This window comes from Archocentrus centrarchus, chromosome 10 (assembly GCF_007364275.1).
Source record: "Archocentrus centrarchus isolate MPI-CPG fArcCen1 chromosome 10, fArcCen1, whole genome shotgun sequence".
In the NCBI taxonomy this organism is placed as follows: Eukaryota; Metazoa; Chordata; class Actinopteri; order Cichliformes; family Cichlidae; genus Archocentrus; species Archocentrus centrarchus.
In genome coordinates this window covers 17,395,815-17,417,345 of record NC_044355.1, presented here as the reverse complement: position 1 = coordinate 17,417,345, position 21,531 = coordinate 17,395,815, and the positions used below count along the sequence as shown (strand labels likewise).

Sequence of the window (21,531 nt, the reverse complement as noted above, 5' to 3'; positions counted from 1 at the left end):
CACACTATTTTGAGTTATGTGCCCTGTGTATGAAATGTTATTTTTTGATAAAAAGTTACCTTAAAAACCAACTGACATTAAAAAAAAAATAAATAAAACTAAAGTGTTACATATATAATTTAATCACTTAATAAAAGAGCACTCAGTAGAGCGCATGCGTTGCCCACCCCAAATTTTCTATGTGCCTACATTGCAATCAGGGTTTGTTTTGTTTTTTTACATTTTTTGCAAACATTTTGGTGATGTTGACCTTTGACCTTGAAAATGAATTCATATGTTCTTGGGGCCCTAAAGAATATTTCCACAAAGTTTCATCAATTTTGGCCCAGAATGTTTTTAGATACATTGCTGACAGACAAACGAACAAGAGTGAAAACATCACCTCTCTCTGCCTACCGGTGGCTGAGGTAATTCAGTCACAGTGAGCTGCAAGTAAAAATTATAGGGAGTCATAGTTGTGTGACACTAGTATAAATTTTGTTTTGTTTGATAGTGTTAGCACAGGTCGACCTCTAAGCCACATAAACAGGATGATGTTAAAAGTGACTATTCTTGATACCATATCTGCTGCAGGTGTCAAATAACTGAATAAAATAACACCTTAGATGACTCGTCACCTCCTGCCCGTATCAGCTTCTGTTTTCCTCTCTAGCATCCTGTTAGGGATCAACTGTAGATAAGAACATCTCATTTGAAAAATATTCCATGAAATTATTCTACTAATTCTACTAATTCTATTCTGTGACCGAAGACATTATTGTCTTATTTATGTTGATAAATCAAAAAAAAAAAAAAATGCTGGCATCCCGGCAAAGTTTTTGAAATATTTTCCTAAGTTCCGTGTTTTGAGATTACACATTAAGTTTCACCATACAAGGAGGAAGTTTTTTTTTTTTGTACAAACCTGCTACACAAAGGAAGTGAAACACGCACAACAGTCAACATACAAACCACAGACACCTGCAGATTTTAACACAAAGTGCACCTTTTCTGTTATTTCTCTGATTTTATCCTGCTAATTTCAGTACATCACTGAAGAACATACAATCTTTTTATTTATTAAAAGAAATAAATGAGGTAAATGAGACATTAAAATACTAAAGTTTATAAAACACAAGGATTGACGTATCTTTTAATATATTTCTAACTACAGATAGACAAAAATTTACATTAAAATTTACATTTAAAAATTTGTTACTTAGGCATTATATAATCAGGCTTCAGACAAGCTTAAAAAGAACTTTAATCATCTACATGCTGGTAATATTTATAGTACATACATGAACAGTTACAGAGAGTGATGTTTTGTCAGTGAATTTCTTGTTACTTAGTAAATGAAATAGAAGAAAACTTTCCCTGATTGAAAGAGAAAATATTGAGTGATACTTTTTTATCAAAGGATAAAAAAGTTTCGCTTAAAAAGAATGAATTTTTCAGAGCTCACTTAAACCACTGTTTCTATTATTGTTTAGGAAAGTGGGGATCAAGATTACTGACATGACTCTATATTCTTATTTGACCTCATAAATATAGTTAAAAAGCTGCTCCTGAACAAAGTCTGCAAGCATTAAATGTTTATAGTACACTGTTTTTTTTTAATCAAACTGCTTTTTCAACATTATACAGATACAAAATTAAAATTCCAGTCACCTCCTGATTCCTGTTTTTGGAGAGTGATTTTTTTATTTCAGGGATCTCTGTTGTTATGGGAGCGGTCACATCATTAAGGCTCAGACTCACACTTAAGGTTCATATTCTCGGTCACACAACTGCGAAAGAAAAAAAACAAACAGAAAAGTTACAGTAGAACAAAAAAAGTTATTGGTATCCACTGAAAAGATCCAGTTATTTATTGACCTTTTTTGATTTTGAGACTCCATGTTACCTGACTTCTTGCAGTGCTTCACTTCCCTACACATAAAGCAGCATGACACTACTATCAGGAGAAATCCCAGTACAGCGCAGACAATCAAAAGGAAAGGAAAACTGTTCTCTGAGGGAAGAAATCACAATGATTAGTATAAGTGCAGTACTTTATTAAAATATCAATGTTGGTAACAATTTATTATTACTATCACTAACAAACTGCCACAACCCCCACCTAATGGGTATCCCTAAGGTGTGTGGTGGTAAATCTGTCGAAGGTTCCCTCTCCACCCCACCTGTCTCCTCTTAAGCTCTATGAACTTCTATAATATTTATAGATGTCCTACACAGAGTTGATTCCAACATAATTTTTTAAGCTTCTTGCAGCTTTCTGGTAACAGTTCATATAATTTTGAAGAAAAAACTATTAACCTACTTGTAAAGATTATAATAATTTCACAAACAAATAAAATAAAATGCTACTATGAATTTACCACTTATTAACCAGGTCATGGTGAAACATTACCTACAATTCTGTATTTGACTAATACTGCAAAGACAATTCAAAATAAATGTAACTGTGTTTGCAGAATTGAAGATCCCAACATGAAATAAGCCAGCATGTTTGGAGGCTGAGGAATCAGGTTACAAATGTAAAAAAAAAAATAATGCATCCTGTGTGTTCTTCTCAGCTAACATTACACAGTTAACATTGTGGTTTAATACTTGATTAACTGACCTTGATTCAGGTATCAAGAACTCTGTGTTCACACTCGCCAGGTTTTGTTTCTTTTATGATGTCTGCTTTTTTAATGGGTTCTAATTTACTCTTGTTCTTATCTTTGATTCTTTTTCATTCTTTCTGTGAAGCACCTTGTTAAGAAAAGTGCTATGTAAATAAAGTTTATTGCTCTTATTGATATTATTTGGTAAACCTCATCATACCACACCACAGCTGATAGTGTTAGACACCAAAGAAAAAACCACAGTGAAAACTTCTGTTAAACCACGGCAAATTTCCTGTTACAGAACCACACCTACTATAATGCTTCTTCACAGCTTGATGCGCTTATTTAGTACAGCTAATAATAATCAGTAACCAAGTGGAAAGTTTCAGTATGCATTCAAAGTTTAGGTGGTAGTTACTGGGAAATAAAAGATGGTCATATAATGAATATGAAAAGCAGTTAAGGTGTGGCTAAAATAACTGAAATTACCAGTAGATACAAATGTTATTCATATTCAAGACTTAAAAAGTTAAGCAGTTCTATACATTTACATCTGTTTTTGCATGTTTTTTCCTTTCATGTTCTATGCTTTGCTGCACAAGTGCTGTGTACTGTGTTTTGCTGTTCTACTCCCTCCTGATGTTTCTAATTAACATTATAATAACATCAAAAATATAAAATCATAAATAAGTTCCATAACTTGCCTTCAACTCTGCCGTTGTCTTTAACATCCAGGGTGAAATGAATGCTTTTCTCTCGGACTCCCTCTGAATTAAAGACTTCAGCTCTGTATTGACCTGAATCATTCCTCCTCACATTTGTGATCTTGAGTGTCCCGTTGTTGGGTATAAACTGGAATCTGTTTTTAAAGTTCTCATCTGTTGTTATCCTTCCTTTCTTCAGATTGAACACAGTTATGGTCCCACTGGGAAGCACCTTCAAACACTTCACTTCATGGCCACTAGCGTTAGCCATAACCTGGATATACACAGTTCCTTCAAGAAGAGCTGAGCACGGGCATGTGTTCTTGGTGAGATTACATGTAGTTTCATCAACTGGAGAGAGAGCTGGAAAAGATGCATCCAAAAGAAGATGAGCTGAAATTATTCACACTACAAATGCAAATGTTTGGCTTTTTAATGAGGATGATCTTACCATGAGTTCCCCCTGCTACCAGCACAAGAATAAGAAACAGCTCCATGCTCTTTATTCATGAATCTAGAAAATTATGAACAAATCTGTGTATAAATCTGTTGGGAACCTCAGCCGAAACTTTCAGGAAACAGTAAAGAGGTGATGAAACAGACACGGTATTTTCACAGAGGCAGGAAATAAACCGTCTTACTTCTACTTGCCAATACAAGTAGAACCAAGACAAGCTGCTGCCTCCATGCTGCAGTGAACTGATCTTAAGAAATATCTACCACATGTGAGCAAATCATTTCCCCTCCCTGTTGCAATGACATATGCAAAAATGAATCTAGATAGCATTGTGTGAGCAGGGTAATGCTTTCAAAAAGTGTCAGTCAAAAACAGTCTGTTGGTTACAACAGGTAACATCTGAAGTGACAAGTTAATTCACAAATAGTCCAGAAGTTCCTGTGGTGAGAGCTTTACTGTTCAACAGGGTGTGCAGGAGAGATGCCTTTTTATGTGTGAGGGTTTGTATGAGTTTGCTTTCTGAAAGGAAGGGAAATAAACAATATAGAAAGAATAAAATGTGAGAAACCTACTAGAAAGCAGCTCGCTAAAAGGATGCAAATCACTGGCACGACATGGAACTGTGAGCAAACAAAGAAGCTTCTTATCCATCAAAGCAGGCTGAATTCAATATGAAAATTACAACTACAGGACTCACAAGTAGTAAAGCTGGCCTGCAGTATTTGGGTAAAGAAAACTAATTAAACCAATGCAACTCTATATGTGCAGCTGTAAATCACTTGAAATGTGCTTAGAATATATTCTAAGCATTTACGTCTGAAACCTTGTGTTTCAGATGTAAATGTCAGACAGTCACTACAAATGTGATAAAAATAAACACTGCAAACTGCACAAGTGGAAGCAAGCTTTGCAAATTTTCCCTTACTCTTAATTAGGCTCAGTAAGCAGGAGGAGTGATGGTGAACAGAAGAAGCATCATCAAGAAAAGAAGGATGTAGATGGCTTACTTACATTTTAATGGATGCATGTAACAGCACACACTAAGACACTAACACATATATAAGCACACAGCTGGAAGTGAGACAAACTCATCTGTGAGAAAAAAAAACCACATGGGCGCTTCCTGCATTGCAGAGCAGAGATGGAACCTACCACTTTGAGAGGGGTGAAACTGCCCGAGTGGTACAGGGCTTTTAAACGCACCGAGGCTACTTTGACTTGCGTTTCGCATACTTCCTCTTACCCTACCCTAAAAATGGAAGCGAGAATTATGTCAATGCACACATGTCATCCAGCATACTGTGCCCAGTTGGGCATGTATATGCAAATTTGGCAAATGCAGCAAAAAGGCCTGTTTTTCCAAATAACCAGTTCAAAATACACTGAGCATAAAAATAGTAATAGTAATAACCTTGCAAGTTTATATTGAATACCCTTCTTCTAATATTTGGACGATCAGGCAGCTGCTATTAAAAATATAAAAGGACAAACAGCACAAAACGAGTATGATATGTACAGAAGGTTTGAATGAAGAAAATAAAGTTTACAATTAATGTCACATTGACACAGAGGTAGTCATCATTTACATTTATCAAAGTCATGAATGGTTTCCAATTATTTCACCTTGTCACCCTTGTCAAGTACATAGATTTTGATTTTGTAAATACACTAGCTTGCATAGTTGCACCTGTAAAATGGAATCCAGTCATATTTTTTGAGCTTATAATACAAAAAAAGATAATAATAAAAACACTGGATGCAGTCAATTCTTCTTAGAGAGGCTGAACATGAAAATACATCTTCAGATCTTCCCTCAGCAACAAGAACTACTCGTGACATAGCAGTGATTTTCCAGTCATGTTCTCCTATATTCTGTTGGACATGATCCTAGTATTAAGTTTCCTGGCAAATGACCGGATTTTGGACAGTTTAAGCTTCTTCTTCCAATCCATGCTTTTTTTCCGGAAAACACTGACCCAGCTGTCCTCCTCCTCCTCATCTCCTACCCAGGGGACCCAGGCACCTCCATTCAGGTAGGGGTCAGCCCGGGGATCCTCTGATGGGTACCGTACAGGCACCGCAGTACGGTTGTAGTACACCAGTCTGGCTAGCAGCTCTTTCACAACATCTGGTCTCTGCTCAGAAAGGTCATAACGTTCATAGGGGTCTCCAGAGATGTTAAAAAGCCACACTGTATTTCGGGGATGTGTGTGGCGCTCCAGGTTCCAACAGCTGCTGGGGAAACCTGGAAGTATTTGCAGTGGGATCCAGTCTCCATAACCAGGGTCTCCTGTCAGAAGTTTCCAGTCTCCGGCTCGTATGGAGGCCTGAATGGCCGTATTCCAAATCCCATATCCTTTCTGCAGAGATCCACCTCGTGCATGGTTATACAGAGGGTCAATGTTGTGCAGGATCTCCAGTCTCGGTGATTCCTTTCCATCACTGATGGCTTCCCACACATTATACCCATCAAGTCCCTCAGTAAGGGACTTATCACCACCTGCTAATCCCACTAGTGTGGGATACCAGTCAGTAATATGTACCAGTGCTTTACTCACCCTCCTCTTTTTCCTTAACAGAGGGCTGTGGACGAACCCCAGACCCCGGATGCCACCTTCCCAGTAGGTTCCTTTGCGTCCTCTAAGAGGCCAGTTATTTCCACCAGACAGGGGCTGACCACCATTGTCAGTTGAGAAAATGATGACACTGTTCTGATAGTATCCATACTTGCGGAGAGCATATGTTATATTACGAACAGCCTCATCTACAGCTGAGACCATAGCAGCATATTTCCTGCGTGCCACATTTCCCAGCCCTCTGTACTGGTCGATGTACTCCTGAGGAAACTGCAGGGGTGTGTGAACAGCTTGGAAGGAGAGGAAGATGAACAGCGGTTGGGATTGAGGATCATGGGTTGCCAGGATCTTGCGGACTCTCTGGGTGTAGAGATGGGTGGAGTATTTTCCCATCTGACCCCAGGCGACCGACTCCCCCTCATGGAGGTCGAAGCCACATAGCCCATGGCCATCACAGGCGTCATAGGTGTAGTAGTTAACACTGCCCGTTAAGGAGCCGAAGTATGTGTCAAAGCCACGCCGAGTGGGTAAACACTCCTTCTTATAGAAACCCAGATGCCACTTGCCCACCATGTGGGTGGAGTAGCCGAGTTCCTGTAGCCTCTGAGGAAGGGTGACCTGGTCAAAGGGCAGGCAGTTGGGCTGGCGAGGTCGGATGATGGAGTGCTGGAGACCAGTATGGATTTGGTACCTGTAGAGTTAAAATTAAGAAAACATTTAGAAAGAAAAATTAACTGTCAGTATCAGGGATGAGATTTGTTTTACATATTGCACATCTTTTGGCCACAACAATCTCAAAGTGAAAATCTGATATCATGGCAGCCTTAATCCATATCATCCAATCACATCCAACAGACTGAACAGAACAGCAAATAAGAGGGAAAGTAAAGAGGCTTAGAAAAGGAGAAGAAGGGGAGACTGACCCATTTTCCTCAAACAGTGTATGGCGTTAGACATGAAGATGCATTTTAGATGTAAGATTTGTGTCTGATTATTTCAGTATGCCAGTCAAAACAGACAAGAGGCTATATAACAAGTATAACCTTGACATACTTTTAATTTTTCTTTCATTGCTTCTTGGAAATATGTGGTTAAAATACCTGTTCTTAGAGTTTATTGATGGCATTACTTTTAAACATCATTTTCCATTTAAAACTGCAATAACTGCTTTTACTAGATTTGCCATTGACTTTTAAACAACAATATCCCAAAATTACAAAATGACAAGTTCCATCGTACCTGTCTGAGCTAATTACTCCTTATCTCCCAACTCGCTGCCTCAGATCAGCTGATCAGCTGCTACTTGAGGTCCCGAGATCTAAGTTAAAGCTCAGAGGCGATAGAGCTTTTAGCATTGCTGCCCCTATTTTATGGAACAATGTCCCTTTGCATATCAGGAGTGCCCTGTCATTGTCAACTTTTAAAACTTCTTTAAAGACACATTTTTATTCACTGGCTTTTAGTATACTTTGACATCTTATTAATTTTGTATTTGCTGTTTTATTATTGTTGTTCTTCTTATTTTTGCTCTTTTCATTGTACAGCACTTTGTTGCAGTTGCTGTTTTTAAGGTGCTTTAAAAATGAATAAAGTAAAGTAAAGCAAAGTAAAGTGTAGTTTCGGTTCCAGTCTCCATGCATTCAAATATTTTAGCTCAGAAAATAGTGCTTATCATAGGCTGCTGTAAAATCCAATAATTTTATTCATCAGCCAGTAGTCACATCTGTGCTAGGTATCTAACAAGCTTAATTCTGACAACACAAAGCATTCATTTTATAACAGGGAGCAGTCGAATCACAGGACACTTTACCTGCCAGTGATGAATTGACTTCTGGATGGGGTGCAGATGGGCTGGATGTAATAATTCTCCAGCTTCACTCCGTCCGCAGCCAATTTATCCAGCACAGGTGTCCTGATGTCTGAGCTGTGATAGCCAATGTCATTGAACCCCTGGTCATCTGTCATAATGAAAATGATATGAGGGGGTTGAGGGACAGGAAACCTGCCAGTAAAAGTTTGCTCTGGATCGTTTTCCACCTGGTTAGGGCTCATCAGATCCCAGGTCAGATACCCGAGGCTCAGCAGGCTCATCATGGAGAAACTGGTGAGAGCTGTCGTTGCCATGGTTCCTGTGACGCTTTAAATCACTTAGACCTGCTTGTATTTAGTTTACTGTCAATAAACCATCGTGCAGTGAGTTTCAGGGTGAAAAATCCCCTCGTAAGATGATGCCACTGAGCAACTAAGCTACACCTCCATCCTCACTGAATCTCCAAACTGCTTCTGCCTCCTTTGAAAGCATTTCGCTCCTGTTAGCCCCGCCCAGTTGCCTTGCTGCCTTGCTGAAATAACATCAGCCCCCACCAACCCCACTGCCAAAAAACACACAGTATTTCTGCTCCATCCAGGTGTTAATGGTGAGTTTACATCTCACATTAGTGAGAATTTTGCTGAATATGGGCATTACACACCATTACTCTAGACATCAATGTAGTTATGTTGATCTTTCTTTTGCTCCGTTGACTGTAAAAGCACCTTTAAATATAACAGTAGTGAAAAGAATCACATCATAGACTCTCCTCTTCATTTATGCTACTTCATAGCTGTTATTTCGATACGTCACACTTCAGACTTCAGAAGTTATTAGAAAGCATCTTCCCATCTGACCTGATTAAGCCACAGTTGACAGAGGGTCTACAGAAAGAGACCTTGACTCAAAAAAACACTGTGTGTGTGGGGGAGATTTGAGTCTCGGGATGGCTGTGGGGCCCTACAGACACAGTCACGGACACTGTTCTCCGCTCTACTCTGTACGGCAGTCACAAACACTCTCTTATTATTCCTGCTGTTTTCAGAGCGCTGCAGAGCTGAGGAGAGAGACAGAGCAGACTTCCCTGACTCTGATAACATCTCCAGCCGGGCGTCAAAGAAGCACTTTACAAATCATCCAACAGGTCAACAGAAAGCAGCAGGACTGCAGAGACTCAACCACAGCTCCTGAGTGGAGGTGTTTCGCCACAGCATCTGTTTTGTAGACCTTCATCATGCTGCGGGTTCACTTTGACTGGGAATTGTGAAAGAGCTGTAGAAAACAGCTAAAAGTCAGACTGTAAAATGTAGAAAACATAGCAGGCCTGTTGATCGATGTAAAAGTGTTTTTGAGCTTTGGTGCTGTTGAAGCTGGGATTAAGCTTCATTTCATGGATGAGTTAAAAGGACAATATGATTTAAACTTGGCCACTAAGGGCCATCACCTTATGAAACACTGCACAGTTTCCAGTGACCCTGCAAATAGCATTCTAGTCAGGTTTGACTCCATGCAGGGGACAGGCAGGGCTGATGGTGTGCAATGTTGTAGTGTAGGTCAGAATATTTTTTTGAGCTTTAAAATCTGAATCTGTTTAATAGTTCAAAGTCACTAAGATAAAACATGGCTAGGAGACAACAAAGTTTGATATACTGAAGTGAGGAGTTGTTCAACATACTGGAAGATAAAACGTCACACCTTGCTTGTATGCATAAAGGTTGCAGTGCAGCAAAAGGATGTATGAAACCACCCCCGAAAGAGCATGCAGCTGCGGTTGGTGAGCATGTTTCAGCATGAGAGGCATCTTTGCCTCTTTGCAGAGCTTTAGAGTTTGAGGCAGGACAAGTTGGGAATGAGGGAGCGTGATTAAGGCACACCTGTTTTACACCATTGCATTTACTTGTGTATTTTTCTGCATGATTGTGATATTACTGTTTGTCTTTAAAAGCATGCAACAAACTGTTGAAGTCAAGTCAAAAGGGGGAAAATGGAGACAGACAGAAATTCAGTAATGCCTCTTGGGCACCCACGCTTATGAGATGTGGTTCGTGTTTTCTGCTGGTCAGAGCTGTAACTGTGGCAGCTCACCAGGTTGACAACAACTCTACTCACGTCCAACACCACAATGCAAACAACACGTATTCAAACTCTCACGTCTCTCACGTGCACAAATATTAGCAGAGCCATGTCCCCACGAGCCTTTCAGACTCTGAAGTCTAAAAAGACTGATAGGCTGATACCACAGATATATTCTAGCTCCCCTCGCACACTTGCTCCTTCTGTTATGGATTGTCATAATGCCAAAATAATTTTAGTAGGAACACAAGCCTAAACCACAAAATGGTTTGATGACAGTATTTATGGAAAGAGTAACCTTACAATGCACCAGAAGTAGAATATCACTGACCCCGAAACGCTGAATAAACATCATGCTCGGTTTCTGGAGGCTAATTTTAAAGTTATTTGTTTGTTTTAAGTTATGTTGGACTGCTGCTTGTAATTTTTAAAAAATGTAATTTATTAATATCCTTGTAAACCGCAGGTGTCCAATTCCAGTAACGGCATAGTAAGCGGTCACTTCAGGTCTGTTAAAGAAGGTCACACTCTGAGCTGTTGTTGCGACTCAGGCTGAGTTAAATCTCACATTCTCAGACACTTATTTTCACCATTTTTATGTTAATAATTAAATATTTATGCTTGTTATGTGGTAGCAACCTTTAAATCTGCCACTTGGGAATTTCTCAGACTGAGATTGAATTGTGTTCGTTGGCTGTGCATCACCCTCCTAATTTGCCAATTTCTTCCAGAGGATGTGAGCAAAGTGGTGCAGAGTACCATAAACTTAACAGCGTTTTTCTTTACCTCTTAATTAAAAATGGATTTCTGGAACACAATCAGCGCATCATTTCTTTCAGGACTTCGTAGCTGAAGCTGGAGAAATTCATAAATTTAAAAATAGCAATGGTAGCTTTCGCTGGTACAGGTAGTTTTCAGCTCTCTTCCTGCTCCTGGGGTAACATATTCTCATATTTTGCCTCTCTGTCACATCAAGCGTAAATCAATAGCAGGACCTCACTTGTTTTTCTTAAGAGATTTGGCTTTAATAACTCGGCCGCTCTGTGTCGGTCGGCAGCAGATGTTGGCTTTGGCTAAAGGAAGAGGCACTGTTACTGAATATGGCTCCTCCGCTTCACTAGGAACACTACCCTCTTTCTAATCAACGCAGCCCTGCCGGTAAAACCTCCACATTACTCCCCCTCTCACCCCAATTTTCTAATCTGAGTAAGACTGGATGGAAGTGTTCTTTTTTTCCCTGTGTGCCAACTCTGAGCCAAAACCTTTACTTCAAGCATATTCAGCTTGTCACCTCTCCACTTTATACAATAAGAGCCTTGTCTCAGAATTTGCTCAACATGACTTTTTTTTCATCTTTTATCAACCTTTCAACTACAAGTTGTTTAATTGGGAGCAGATGTAAGGCCAAAGAAAGCTTTCTCTCTCAGCTGAGTTTAGTTAAACTAACAGTTCTCATAGATATTTGCCATTCAAAGGCAGAGAGTACTAACTGAACGAAAGTACTGAAGACTGGAAAATAGGAGGGTTGATAGAGCTCCACAAATATGAACTTGAATATCATTATTGTGGCTAATTTGCATCACTTTCTCTCAGTTTTCAAGTTACAGGAAAGAAAAAACATTTTTTTTACCAAACGTATGACTCAGTATGACATCATACAAAGTTGAAATATGCTTATAACATTATTATTGCTTCAGTTGCTCTTAGTGACCATGCACAGCTTCCAGTGTCAGTAGATCTGTGCCAGAAACATGTGTTTAAGAACTGTAACTTTCATTTCTAACTTAAATAAAGAGTAAAATCTCTCTCTCTCTGGTGGTTCCACATATCAGCCCTTAACAGGTGGAAATTAGAGGTGAAGTGTCCCTGAGGAAGAGCTCAAAGACATGGCCTTGGCCCCTACCTGAAGGCGTGTTTGATTTGGCTCTTGAGGAGCACCAGCAGCGCCTGGTTGGCAAGGCCATACACGACATATCATTAGGACCCTCCTACAAAGCCCCTTGGATACACATCATAAGGGACTTAATGAAGAATCACTAAGGAGAGGGTGTTATCACTGCATCATTCAGTGGCAGATGTATTTTCATCAAGCAATGCATGATCACAATAAAGGGTTTCTTATTCTTCTTTTTAAGAAAAGGTATTCCTTTTTTTAGTTCAGTTCGTAATATTACTTAATTCATGAATAGATCTATTGTTCTATTTTTATTCATTCATTTATTTATTTGCACATCTGTGTAAGTGTTTCCCCTTAACTGGTTTTACTACTGTGCCAGTGTGCCAGGGCTGACAGGCTGTAACACTCAGACCTTACTGGCTGTAGTTGTAGGTAATTAAATGTAGAGTGAGCACAGATGTGAGCGGCTAAATGTGTGCAGCGTAATTTATTTCCTGTGAAACAGACTGCCATTTACAAGTGTAACCTGTACAAATATTCCAGTCATTTTACAGAAGCGTGCCATCAAAGCCGAGGGAAATGTTCTACTCCTTTTCCCTTGTGTTCAAAGATGTTTTTTGGACCTCTCTCCTCCAGTGACTTGATTCACCTTCTGAAATTTTCTTACACTCATCAATACTCAGCTCAACATAACAGAATGTTTGGAGTAAAAGTGAGCAAAGGAAATATTGTGTTTCACATTTTACAAATTGTTTCTCTTTTAGAAACCCTTGGTGGTCTGTCCCATCAGCACTCCGTGAATGGGAGCTGAGTCAGTCCAAACCAACAGCGTGTGTGTGTGTGTGTGTGTGTAAGATGGTGAAATCAAGCTCAGTAAGACCCACTGAGCGCTGACGTTGAGTTTGGACTACACACTACTTTCCTTTTCTGGTTTTTGCTGATGAATGAGGCTCTTTCAGCTGCCTTGCTCCTACTGACCCCCTGCTTACCCAATACTCTCCTTTAGTTTGACCTAAGATCTCACTGCCAGCTTTCTCAGCCTATCCTGGCAGTCTATCCCCATGCCCAATCACTGTCAGTGTCCTCCAAAGCAGAAAGTTTGACTTACATCCAAATACACCTAATAGAGAGTAGACTGACCTTTCTTGTAGCTTCTGAAATATTTCTGATTTGTTCATTTGCTTGAATAGCTTGTGGATTGTCTGGTTATGTGGATGTGTAATGCTTTTCTAACATGAAGATATTAAAAAAGAGAACTGAGTCAAGAAACCTAGAGACAAAAGAGGAGGATTATTTTCAGACTGACTGGTTTTGTTTCCTGAATATGAGTCAGTAGTCTATTTTGGCCCTCACCTTTCATTTCTTGCCTTTTGACATCCATCTTCATATATGCAGAGGCAAATTTTGATCTTTATAAATGTGCCATAGTTTATTTTGTAAGATCTGAGAACACCTTATAACCAACAGATTATATAAAACAGCTTTCCATTATTAGCACATTGCCGAAATGTATTGTACAGGCAGGGGAAGGCTTTGTATGATGTTTTTTGCACGTACCACTGACACCGCTGTGCGATGATCGACCACAGGCTACGGCAGCTTACTACATCTCCCATAGTGCATTGCAGCGGTAGAAGAGAACCACATCCTTTGTTCAAAGTTCAAAATGGCAACATGCGTGTTTCAGTAGTAGCAATTCTGTGCATCATGTGGCTACTTTTAATATGAAAATACTTCTCTCGTTAGTTTTGCGTTAGTTTTGGTTTGTCGCCTGTTTTCGTTTCGCGAATATGTCCGTGAACGCATCAAAGCACGAGCTGATCCAGCTGATCTACCGACACTTGAAGGAGCATGGTTATCACTCAGCTGCAGATGAGCTACAGAACCACAGCCCGCAGGTCAACACTGTTCACGCACACACACACACACACACACATACACGCAGCAACTGTAATTGTTACAATGTTTCACGTGCTCTTCAACAGCCAGTTTTAAAATCCGGGGATCAGTAAGTTCATGAATTCTTCCTGCTCTGTGCAGTAACCGCCTCTGTTCACCTTCTGTTGAACTGGTCTTACAAGAAAGCATTTTCTAATGTGTGGATGGGAAAGTGAACTTCGCTTAGTTAAATCTGATGCAGTTTTGCAGCAACTGGTCACCTTAGTGTTTCTGTTTTTCTCCGTATGGGTAGATATAGATGTATGCATATAAAGTACCTTGATTATCTTTAAAGAGCTTAAGATCTAAGAAATGTATCTCGTCCTTGCTGTCATATAGTGCGAGCTTAATGTATATAAGAAGATATGAAAGGCGCGCAGCTCTGCATTTTACCCAGAGAGACCAAACAACATGAGTGTACCTTTTAATGTGCTTGGTAGAAATATTTATGTTTTTGCTTGAACACAAAACCCCTTTCACCTATGTATAGACCTGTATAAGAGGGACTGTGGCTAGTAGACAGACAGAACAAGTCAGATTATGCTTGACATACAGGGGTTGGACAATGAAACTGAAACACCTGTCATTTTAGTGTGGGAGGTTTCATGGCTAAATTGGACCAGCCTGGTGGCCAATCTTCATTAATTGCACCAGTAAGAGCAGAGTGTGAAGGTCCAATTAGCAGGGTAAGAGGACAGTTTTGCTCAAAAGATTGTTGGTGCGCAGGCGCCTGGGTGGCTTAGTGGTGAAGTCGGCGACCACATACACACGCCGCGTTGCGGTGCGGGCGGCCCGGGTTCGCGTCCTGCCCGCGTGTCTTCCCCTGTATCTTTCCCCCATTTCCTGTCTCTCTCCACTGCCGAAAATGGAAAAAAAAGAAAAGAATTGTTGGTGCACGTCTTGCTGGCGCATCTGTGACCAAGACAGCAAGTCTTTGTGATGTATCAAGAGCCATGGTATCGAGGGTAATGTCAGCGTACCACCAAGAAGGACGAACCACATCCAACAGGATTAACTGTGGACACATAAGGCAGCTGTCTGAAAGGGATGTTCGGATGCTAACCCGGATTGTATCCAAAAAACATAAAACCACGGCTTCCCAAATCACGGCAGAATTAAATGTGCACCTCAACTCTCCCGTTTCCACCAAAACTGTCCGTCGGGAGCTCCACAGGGTTAATATACACGGCCGCGCTGCTATAGCCAAACCTTTGGTCATTCGTGCCAATGCCAAGCGTCGGTGTCAATGATGCAAGGAGCGCAAATCTTGGGCTGTGGACAATGTGAAACATGTATTGTTCTCTGATGAGTCCATCTTTACTGTTTTCCCCACATCCGGGAGAGTTACGGTGTGGAGAAGTACCAAAGAAGCGTACCACCCAGACTGTTGCATGCCCAGAGTGAAGCATGGGGGTGGATCAGTGATGCTTTGGGCTGCCATATCATGGCATTCCTTTGGCCCAATACTTGTGCTAGATGGGCGCATCACTGCCAAGGACTACCGAACCATTCTGGAGGACCATGTACATCCAATGGTTCAAACGTTGTATCCTGAAGGCGGTGCCGTGTATCAGGATGACAATGCACCAATACACACAGCAAGACTGGTGAAAGATTGGTTTGATGAACATGAAAGTGAAGTTGAACATCTCCCATGGCCTGCACAGTCACCAGATCTAAATATTATTGAGCCACTTTGGGGTGTTTTGGAGGAGCGAGTCAGGAAACGTTTTCCTCCACCAGCATCACATTGTGACATGGCCACTATCCTGCAAGAAGAATGGATCAAAATCCCTCTGACCACTGTGCAGGACTTGTATATGTCGTTCCCAAGACAAACTGATGTTGTATTGGCCGCAAAAGGAGGCCCTACACCATACTAATAAATTATTGTGGTCTAAAACCAGGTGTTTCAGTTTCATTGTCCAACCCCTGTACATCGAACCAACAGATAAACACTGTACTACTCACCAGGAGCTTCCATCCAAAGTGGCTCAGTGACATTATGGCCAATTCAAATGAGTGGGGAGAGTTTGCATCCAGGAGAGTTTGAGGGAAAGTCTGAGAAAAGGGGGCTGGGAATACTAGCCTAGAGAATGCATAAATTAAAGCCAAATGTCTGGACACTTTACTACAAAGAACTGTTGGTTTGCTTTATCACAACATACAGTACAGATGCAGAAAGCAGAAAAATAGTACAAGATTTGACCGATATTGCGCGCCAAAACAATACCAGCTTTTGATCTCTTTATATGTTGAAACCCTTTTTAGATACTGTACCTCATCCAATTTTGTAGCCAGGAATCACTCCTACTCAGATATATTTTTGAAACTTCCTCATGAGTTATAATGCTTTTATTTACCTCATTTTCTACAGGAGGAGACAAAAGTATCAGCGTCGTTACTTGACATCTACACGTCATGGTTGAAGTAAGGATGATTCCTCACTTCTGAAGCAAAACCCAGTAATGTGTAATGACATGTGTATAACCATTGTTATTAATCCTGACAGTAACTCTAAAAAGAAAGGGCAGCCTAACTCAGCAGAACAAGGAAGGACTCCAACTAAAGGTGCAACTTCTTTCTTTTTTTTTACTTTAAAATACAATATGCAAAAGTTGAAGTTGGGCATTAGAGTATTTGAATGCATTTTAATACATTTGCACTTTTTATGTTTAGCCAAGTCTACACCATCAAAAAAGAAAAAGGAAACACCTAAAAAAAAGCCAAAGGTTTCAAAAGAGGTGCTTTTCTTTATTTTGTTTTAATTTATTTTTATGGCAGTTCTTTAATTTTTATCAACCATGCTACTTTTTCTTCTTCTTTCCCAGTCTACTCCTGCAAAAGGAAAAAAAAATAAAGGTAAAGCTACAGAAAATGTCACCGGGAAGAAGAAATCAAAGTCCCAAAGAACACACAAGGTTGTGACTCCTGGTGCTGACGATTCAGACTCTGACAGCAGTCTGGATGTAGACAAATGGAAGAAACTGCTCCAGCAGATGACAGGTGAGGGTGTGTTTGGAAGAGAAAGAGTCACTGAAAGCATTATTCATGGGCAAGCATGTCAGGGAAGAGGTGATGAAACGCATTACACAAAAATGCAGAGAGTGCTTTCCATTAGTGTGCATGAGTTTATAAATCGTCATTTGAAATTTGAAAAAAACATTTGAGCTCTGTTAAAAAAAAATGCAAATGAGGCCAAATTGATTTAATAAAAGGATTTTGAAAAACATGAAAATATGAAAATCACATTAATGAAAATAACATTACTTCTCTGTTTCCCTTTGAAAGTGTGAAAAAAATTACTATTAGAATATTATTTTGGGAGTACAGTTTTGCTATTGAAACTATGATCTATCGCATAATGTTGTTACTCGAGGTTGATTATAGAAACAGTTGTGATTTTGATTTCAGGTTGTAACTCTTGATGTGGTTATAAAATTGATTTGGTTGGGATGAAAACTTCATGTGGCTCTTTCCTATGTCATAAAGTTATGGAGCTCAACAATGCCAGAAAAATAACACTTTAAGAAGCAAAAGATTTCACACACACCATGTACTCCGAGGGCCTGTAACTCAAACATGAAGGCAAAAATTTCTATCCCTTTCTTAAATCTACTAAAGTTATTGTAGAAAAAAAAAAGTTGCAGTTTCTTTCTTTGTTCCGCACAAACAATAGCATGAAGTCATGTCACAGGTTCTGGGTTCTGGACTGCAGCAGGCTTCCAGAAGCTGGCCAATCAGATGAAAGTAAGCTTTTAGAAAAGAGGGCCTTAAGGAGCTCTGAGCTGATGTCACCTGTCTCAGGCAGAGACTGAACTGAGAGAGTTTATATGACAATAAGGATTTTATTGAAAGGTGAATCATGCAAAGTTACTCTACTGGAGGCTCTGTAGTAAAGTATAAAGCTGGAAATAAGCAAAATATGTCTCATTTGAGCTGAAGTCCAAGCACACAATGGAGAGAATCAGCTGTAACATTCAGGTAGGAAGAAAAGTGTTCTGGGGAGCTTTTCATGCTGGAAGGAGACTGAACTCAGGTGGAATAAATTGTGGAAGGTGTGGAAAATGTACGAAATGATGGAAGATGAAGGGAGGGCTTGGTCCTTCCACTTAAAGAGTGAAAGACAAGCGCCAGACAGTGCAGCACCACCCATGAACAACCTCGCCATGGAAAACAGTGATTTCATACAAACAGAGCTGTGTACATTTACTGTTTGCTTGCCGGTTCTGTTTTCTTTTAGGCATTTGTTCCACCATGTGCAGTTTAATGTTTTTACTGTGTTTTTTTTTTTTTCTGTCCACAGATGCCGACATAGCCAAGATGAATGCCATCAATGCTCTGGACTCATCTGCACCCCCGAAAAAGAGAGTCAGAAAGCCCCGGGCTAAGGCGCCGGCGAAAACTGGAACTCCAGTTAAACAGAGTGACGGGATGGTGAAAAACGCTGAAGAGGGTGGCCAGAAACATGACGTGACTGAAACACCAACAAAGAAGAGCTCGCCCAAGAAGAATGTGACAAAAACTGCTACTCCTATGACCACCTCGGGCACCCAGACTACAGTGCGAAGCCTCTCAACTCCAGAGGAAAAACCAGACACATCCATCCTCTTCCCTACAGAACAGCCACAGATCAAAGAGGACAGGGAAACTGCAACTCCTAGTAAACAAACAACTGATGAAAGAACACCTGAGCCCAAGAAGAAGAAGAAGAAGAAGAAAGAGAGGGAGAAAAATGAAGACAAAGGGGAAAAGAATGAGCTAGGTGAAGATGGAAAAGAGAAACATGGTGAAGAGAAGAAGAAGGCCAAAGTCACGGGCCGGGAGGATGAAAAGAAACCTGCGAAGGAGAATAAAAAGGCAAAAGGAACAGAGAGCGATGCTGAAAGGACCAAGGAAGACACAATCGAGACAAACACAAGCGGGTACGCTGATGATAAGAACCTTTCAGAGTCAACGGTACAAGAAAAGAAACACAAGAAGAAGAAAAGGGAGAAAACTGGTAGTGAGGGAAGTTTAGAGCAGATGGAAAATTCTGAGCAGGAAGTGAAAGAAAACAAAGAGAAAAAACAGGAAGAAAACAACCCAAATTCAGAGCACATAGCTGAAGGAACGAAAGCCAAAAAGAAGAAAAAGAGGAAAACTGATAGTGAGGAAACTTCATTGCACGCAGCTGAGGAGAGGAAAGTAATAAAAAAGAAACTGATATTTGAAAGCGAAAGCATTTCAGAGCAAATAACTGAAGAGATAGAAAATAATGCAGAGCAAAAAGCTGAAGAAAATGAAGAGACGTCAGAGCACACAGCTGAGAAAAAGAAAGCAAAGAAGAGGAAAAGGGAGTCTCTTAACGGTGAGGAAAATCCCGAGCAAGTACTAAAAGAGAAGAAATCGAAGAAGAAAAGTGAGAATGTTGAGGAAAGAAAGCAGCTGTTTGAGGATGCGGTGGATAATAAGATGGAGGAAACGCCAGCGTGGGTCAGTAGCGTAAAAAAGAAAAAGAAAAATAAACCCGCTGACACAGAGCCACTTCCTCCCCCCGACCTGCAGGCAACAAGTCCTCCAGCAGAGAAGAAGAAAAGTGAGTAAACAGCCCAAGTATGTATCAACAACATGAAATTTGATAGGTTTGTAAATCTGTTTGTCTTTTTTTTGTGTGTGTGTGTGATTTGCTCAGAGAAACGCAAATTGAAATCAGCTGATATCCTAGGAACATTTGTAGATTTAGTCCAAGACGCCGCAGCGACAGAAACCACCACAACTGACTCCCACAAAAAGGTATCACGCTGCCGCAGCCTGCACCAGAGCGAAAACTCAGGGGGGGGGGGGGAACATGTGTCCAGCCTCAGCGCTGGTGATCATAACTCTCATGTTTGTCTGTAACTCTCCACAGAAGAAGAAATCATCAAAGAATCATGAAGATGTTTGACTCTTCATCCCTGCAGAGGATGAGGGCAGCACATCGCATCTGTCCCATTTCCAATAGTATAGAGGTGGATAGTTATGACTTAAAACTGTAAAGAAAATCTAACTTTTTATCTTTTTGGTACATTTCTTTCTGTTTTGGTTTTTTTTTTTTTTTTTTTTAAGATTTTTACTTAAAGGTTTCTATGGTAGCTGCCATAATGGCAGGATTATGACAGGGTTGTGATGTGGAAATGAACACCTGTTGTAATATTTCTGTCTCATAGTGAAATTCAGTCGGGGTTGAATTGAGAAATGTCTTCTCTTTTTTCTGTTTTTTCAAATACACCTTCTGTTTCACTCTCAAGAATTTCCCCCCGTGATAATCCTGAGCTGGGTTCTCTAAACCACATTTCAGGTTTTTATGCAGATTTCAAAGGTAGAACGAAGTGAAACTTCATGATTCTGATTTGGAGCTTTACTCCTGTCCGAGCAGTCTTTTGGTATTTGGCACCAGACAAAGATTTTCTGAAAAAAAAAAAATCTTTTTTTAACCAGCTATATATTTATTCGGTGACATGACAACTGTTTTAACTACTGTGGGAAGAAGGGCAAAGTGTGTGTATGTGATGAGCATTATTTTTAAACAGTTTTAAATGTTTGATACATTTTTTCATATATCAATTTTCTATTATGCTTTTAATACAAATGAAGCACCATCATTTTGGGTTTTATTTTTTTAATCAACCGTGTCAGTCCCGGGCTTGACTTGAGGTGTGGTGGCTCTGCTGTGCTGGGGGAGGGGGGGGGGGGGGCAGTTGGCTGGTATGGTTTTGTCTCCTTGTTCTCTTAGAGGAAAGAGTCAGAGCTGTTTGAGTGATCACGTTGATCCTGTGAGGGAACATGTTTGTATGATGAGAGGAGAGTGGCTCCTCCAGAATGCTCCATCCATAATTCCATAAGGGACAAGATACATGGGTCCAAAATGAAAACCACACATAGTTAAAATAGCAAAAATAAATTGGAACAAGGCCTCCCAAACAAGTGGTGTGAATAATATGACAGGTATAATAAATAAACCAATAAAGAAATGCTATCCTACGGCCTTTGCAGTCGCCAGGTCTCAACTCGATTGAGATATTGAACAAGTGTTTTAGACGGCGCCCTCCAATCCCACCATTAAAACACCAACTCAGGGAATATCTTTTGGGAGAGTGGAAGTTTATTTTTACATTTTTGTATTTATTTATTTTTGTTATGCCACTTAACACTGACTAACACTATGAATCATTCAAGCATTAAAAATGCGCCTCAAGGGAATTTAGCAAAGAACCCGTTTTAAATTGTATCTTTGGGCACTTTGTTACTAGCCACCTGTCACCAAAACACACCACGTTTTGCCATTTATTTAGTTGAATATGTGAGAAATGCCAAAGATGACAATTTAGCTGGCATAAAATTGCATTTTTACACAAACAAGGTGATTGCCAAAGAGCTATTAGCTGAAAACATGGCGTATCTATGCATGGTGTGCTGTGTCCTTAAAAAAAATTTGAGGAAACTGGAGATGTAGAGGACAAA

At 40.1% G+C, this 21,531-nt stretch overlaps 2 protein-coding genes across 2 annotated transcripts; one reads left to right on the top strand and one right to left on the bottom strand.

Moving 5' to 3' along the window:
* Positions 1–5,335: 5,335 nt before the first annotated feature.
* LOC115787256 (arylsulfatase I-like) lies at positions 5,336–8,577 on the bottom strand. The gene is made up of 2 exons (XM_030739855.1): positions 8,142–8,577; positions 5,336–7,022 (listed from the first exon to the last, which is right to left on the bottom strand). The coding sequence occupies exons 1-2, from the start codon at positions 8,453–8,455 to the stop codon at positions 5,621–5,623; spliced, it is 1,716 nt and encodes a 571-aa protein (XP_030595715.1). The 5' UTR covers positions 8,456–8,577; the 3' UTR covers positions 5,336–5,620.
* Positions 8,578–13,776: 5,199 nt separating this feature from the next.
* LOC115786956 (neurofilament heavy polypeptide-like) lies at positions 13,777–20,672 on the top strand. Its single transcript, XM_030739482.1, has 8 exons — positions 13,777–14,009; positions 16,427–16,479; positions 16,562–16,620; positions 16,729–16,793; positions 16,881–17,055; positions 18,356–19,627; positions 19,724–19,824; positions 19,940–20,672. The coding sequence occupies exons 1-8, from the start codon at positions 13,902–13,904 to the stop codon at positions 19,973–19,975; spliced, it is 1,869 nt and encodes a 622-aa protein (XP_030595342.1). The 5' UTR covers positions 13,777–13,901; the 3' UTR covers positions 19,976–20,672.
* Positions 20,673–21,531: the final 859 nt, after the last annotated feature.

What these genes read in the sequence shown, in the direction of transcription:
- LOC115787256 (XM_030739855.1), bottom strand. Translation starts at nt 8,455, where the DNA reads ATGGCAACGACAGCTCTCACCAGTTTCTCCATGATGAGCCTGCTGAGC. An exon ending in AGTCAATTCATCACTGGCAG is followed by an intron (nt 7,023 to 8,141) that starts GTAAAGTGTCCT and finishes TTAACTCTACAG; the next exon opens with GTACCAAATCCATACTGGTC.
- LOC115786956 (XM_030739482.1), top strand. Translation starts at nt 13,902, where the DNA reads ATGTCCGTGAACGCATCAAAGCACGAGCTGATCCAGCTGATCTACCGA. An exon ending in AGCCAAAGGTTTCAAAAGAG is followed by an intron (nt 16,794 to 16,880) that starts GTGCTTTTCTTT and finishes CTTCTTTCCCAG; the next exon opens with TCTACTCCTGCAAAAGGAAA. An exon ending in CAACTGACTCCCACAAAAAG is followed by an intron (nt 19,825 to 19,939) that starts GTATCACGCTGC and finishes AACTCTCCACAG; the next exon opens with AAGAAGAAATCATCAAAGAA.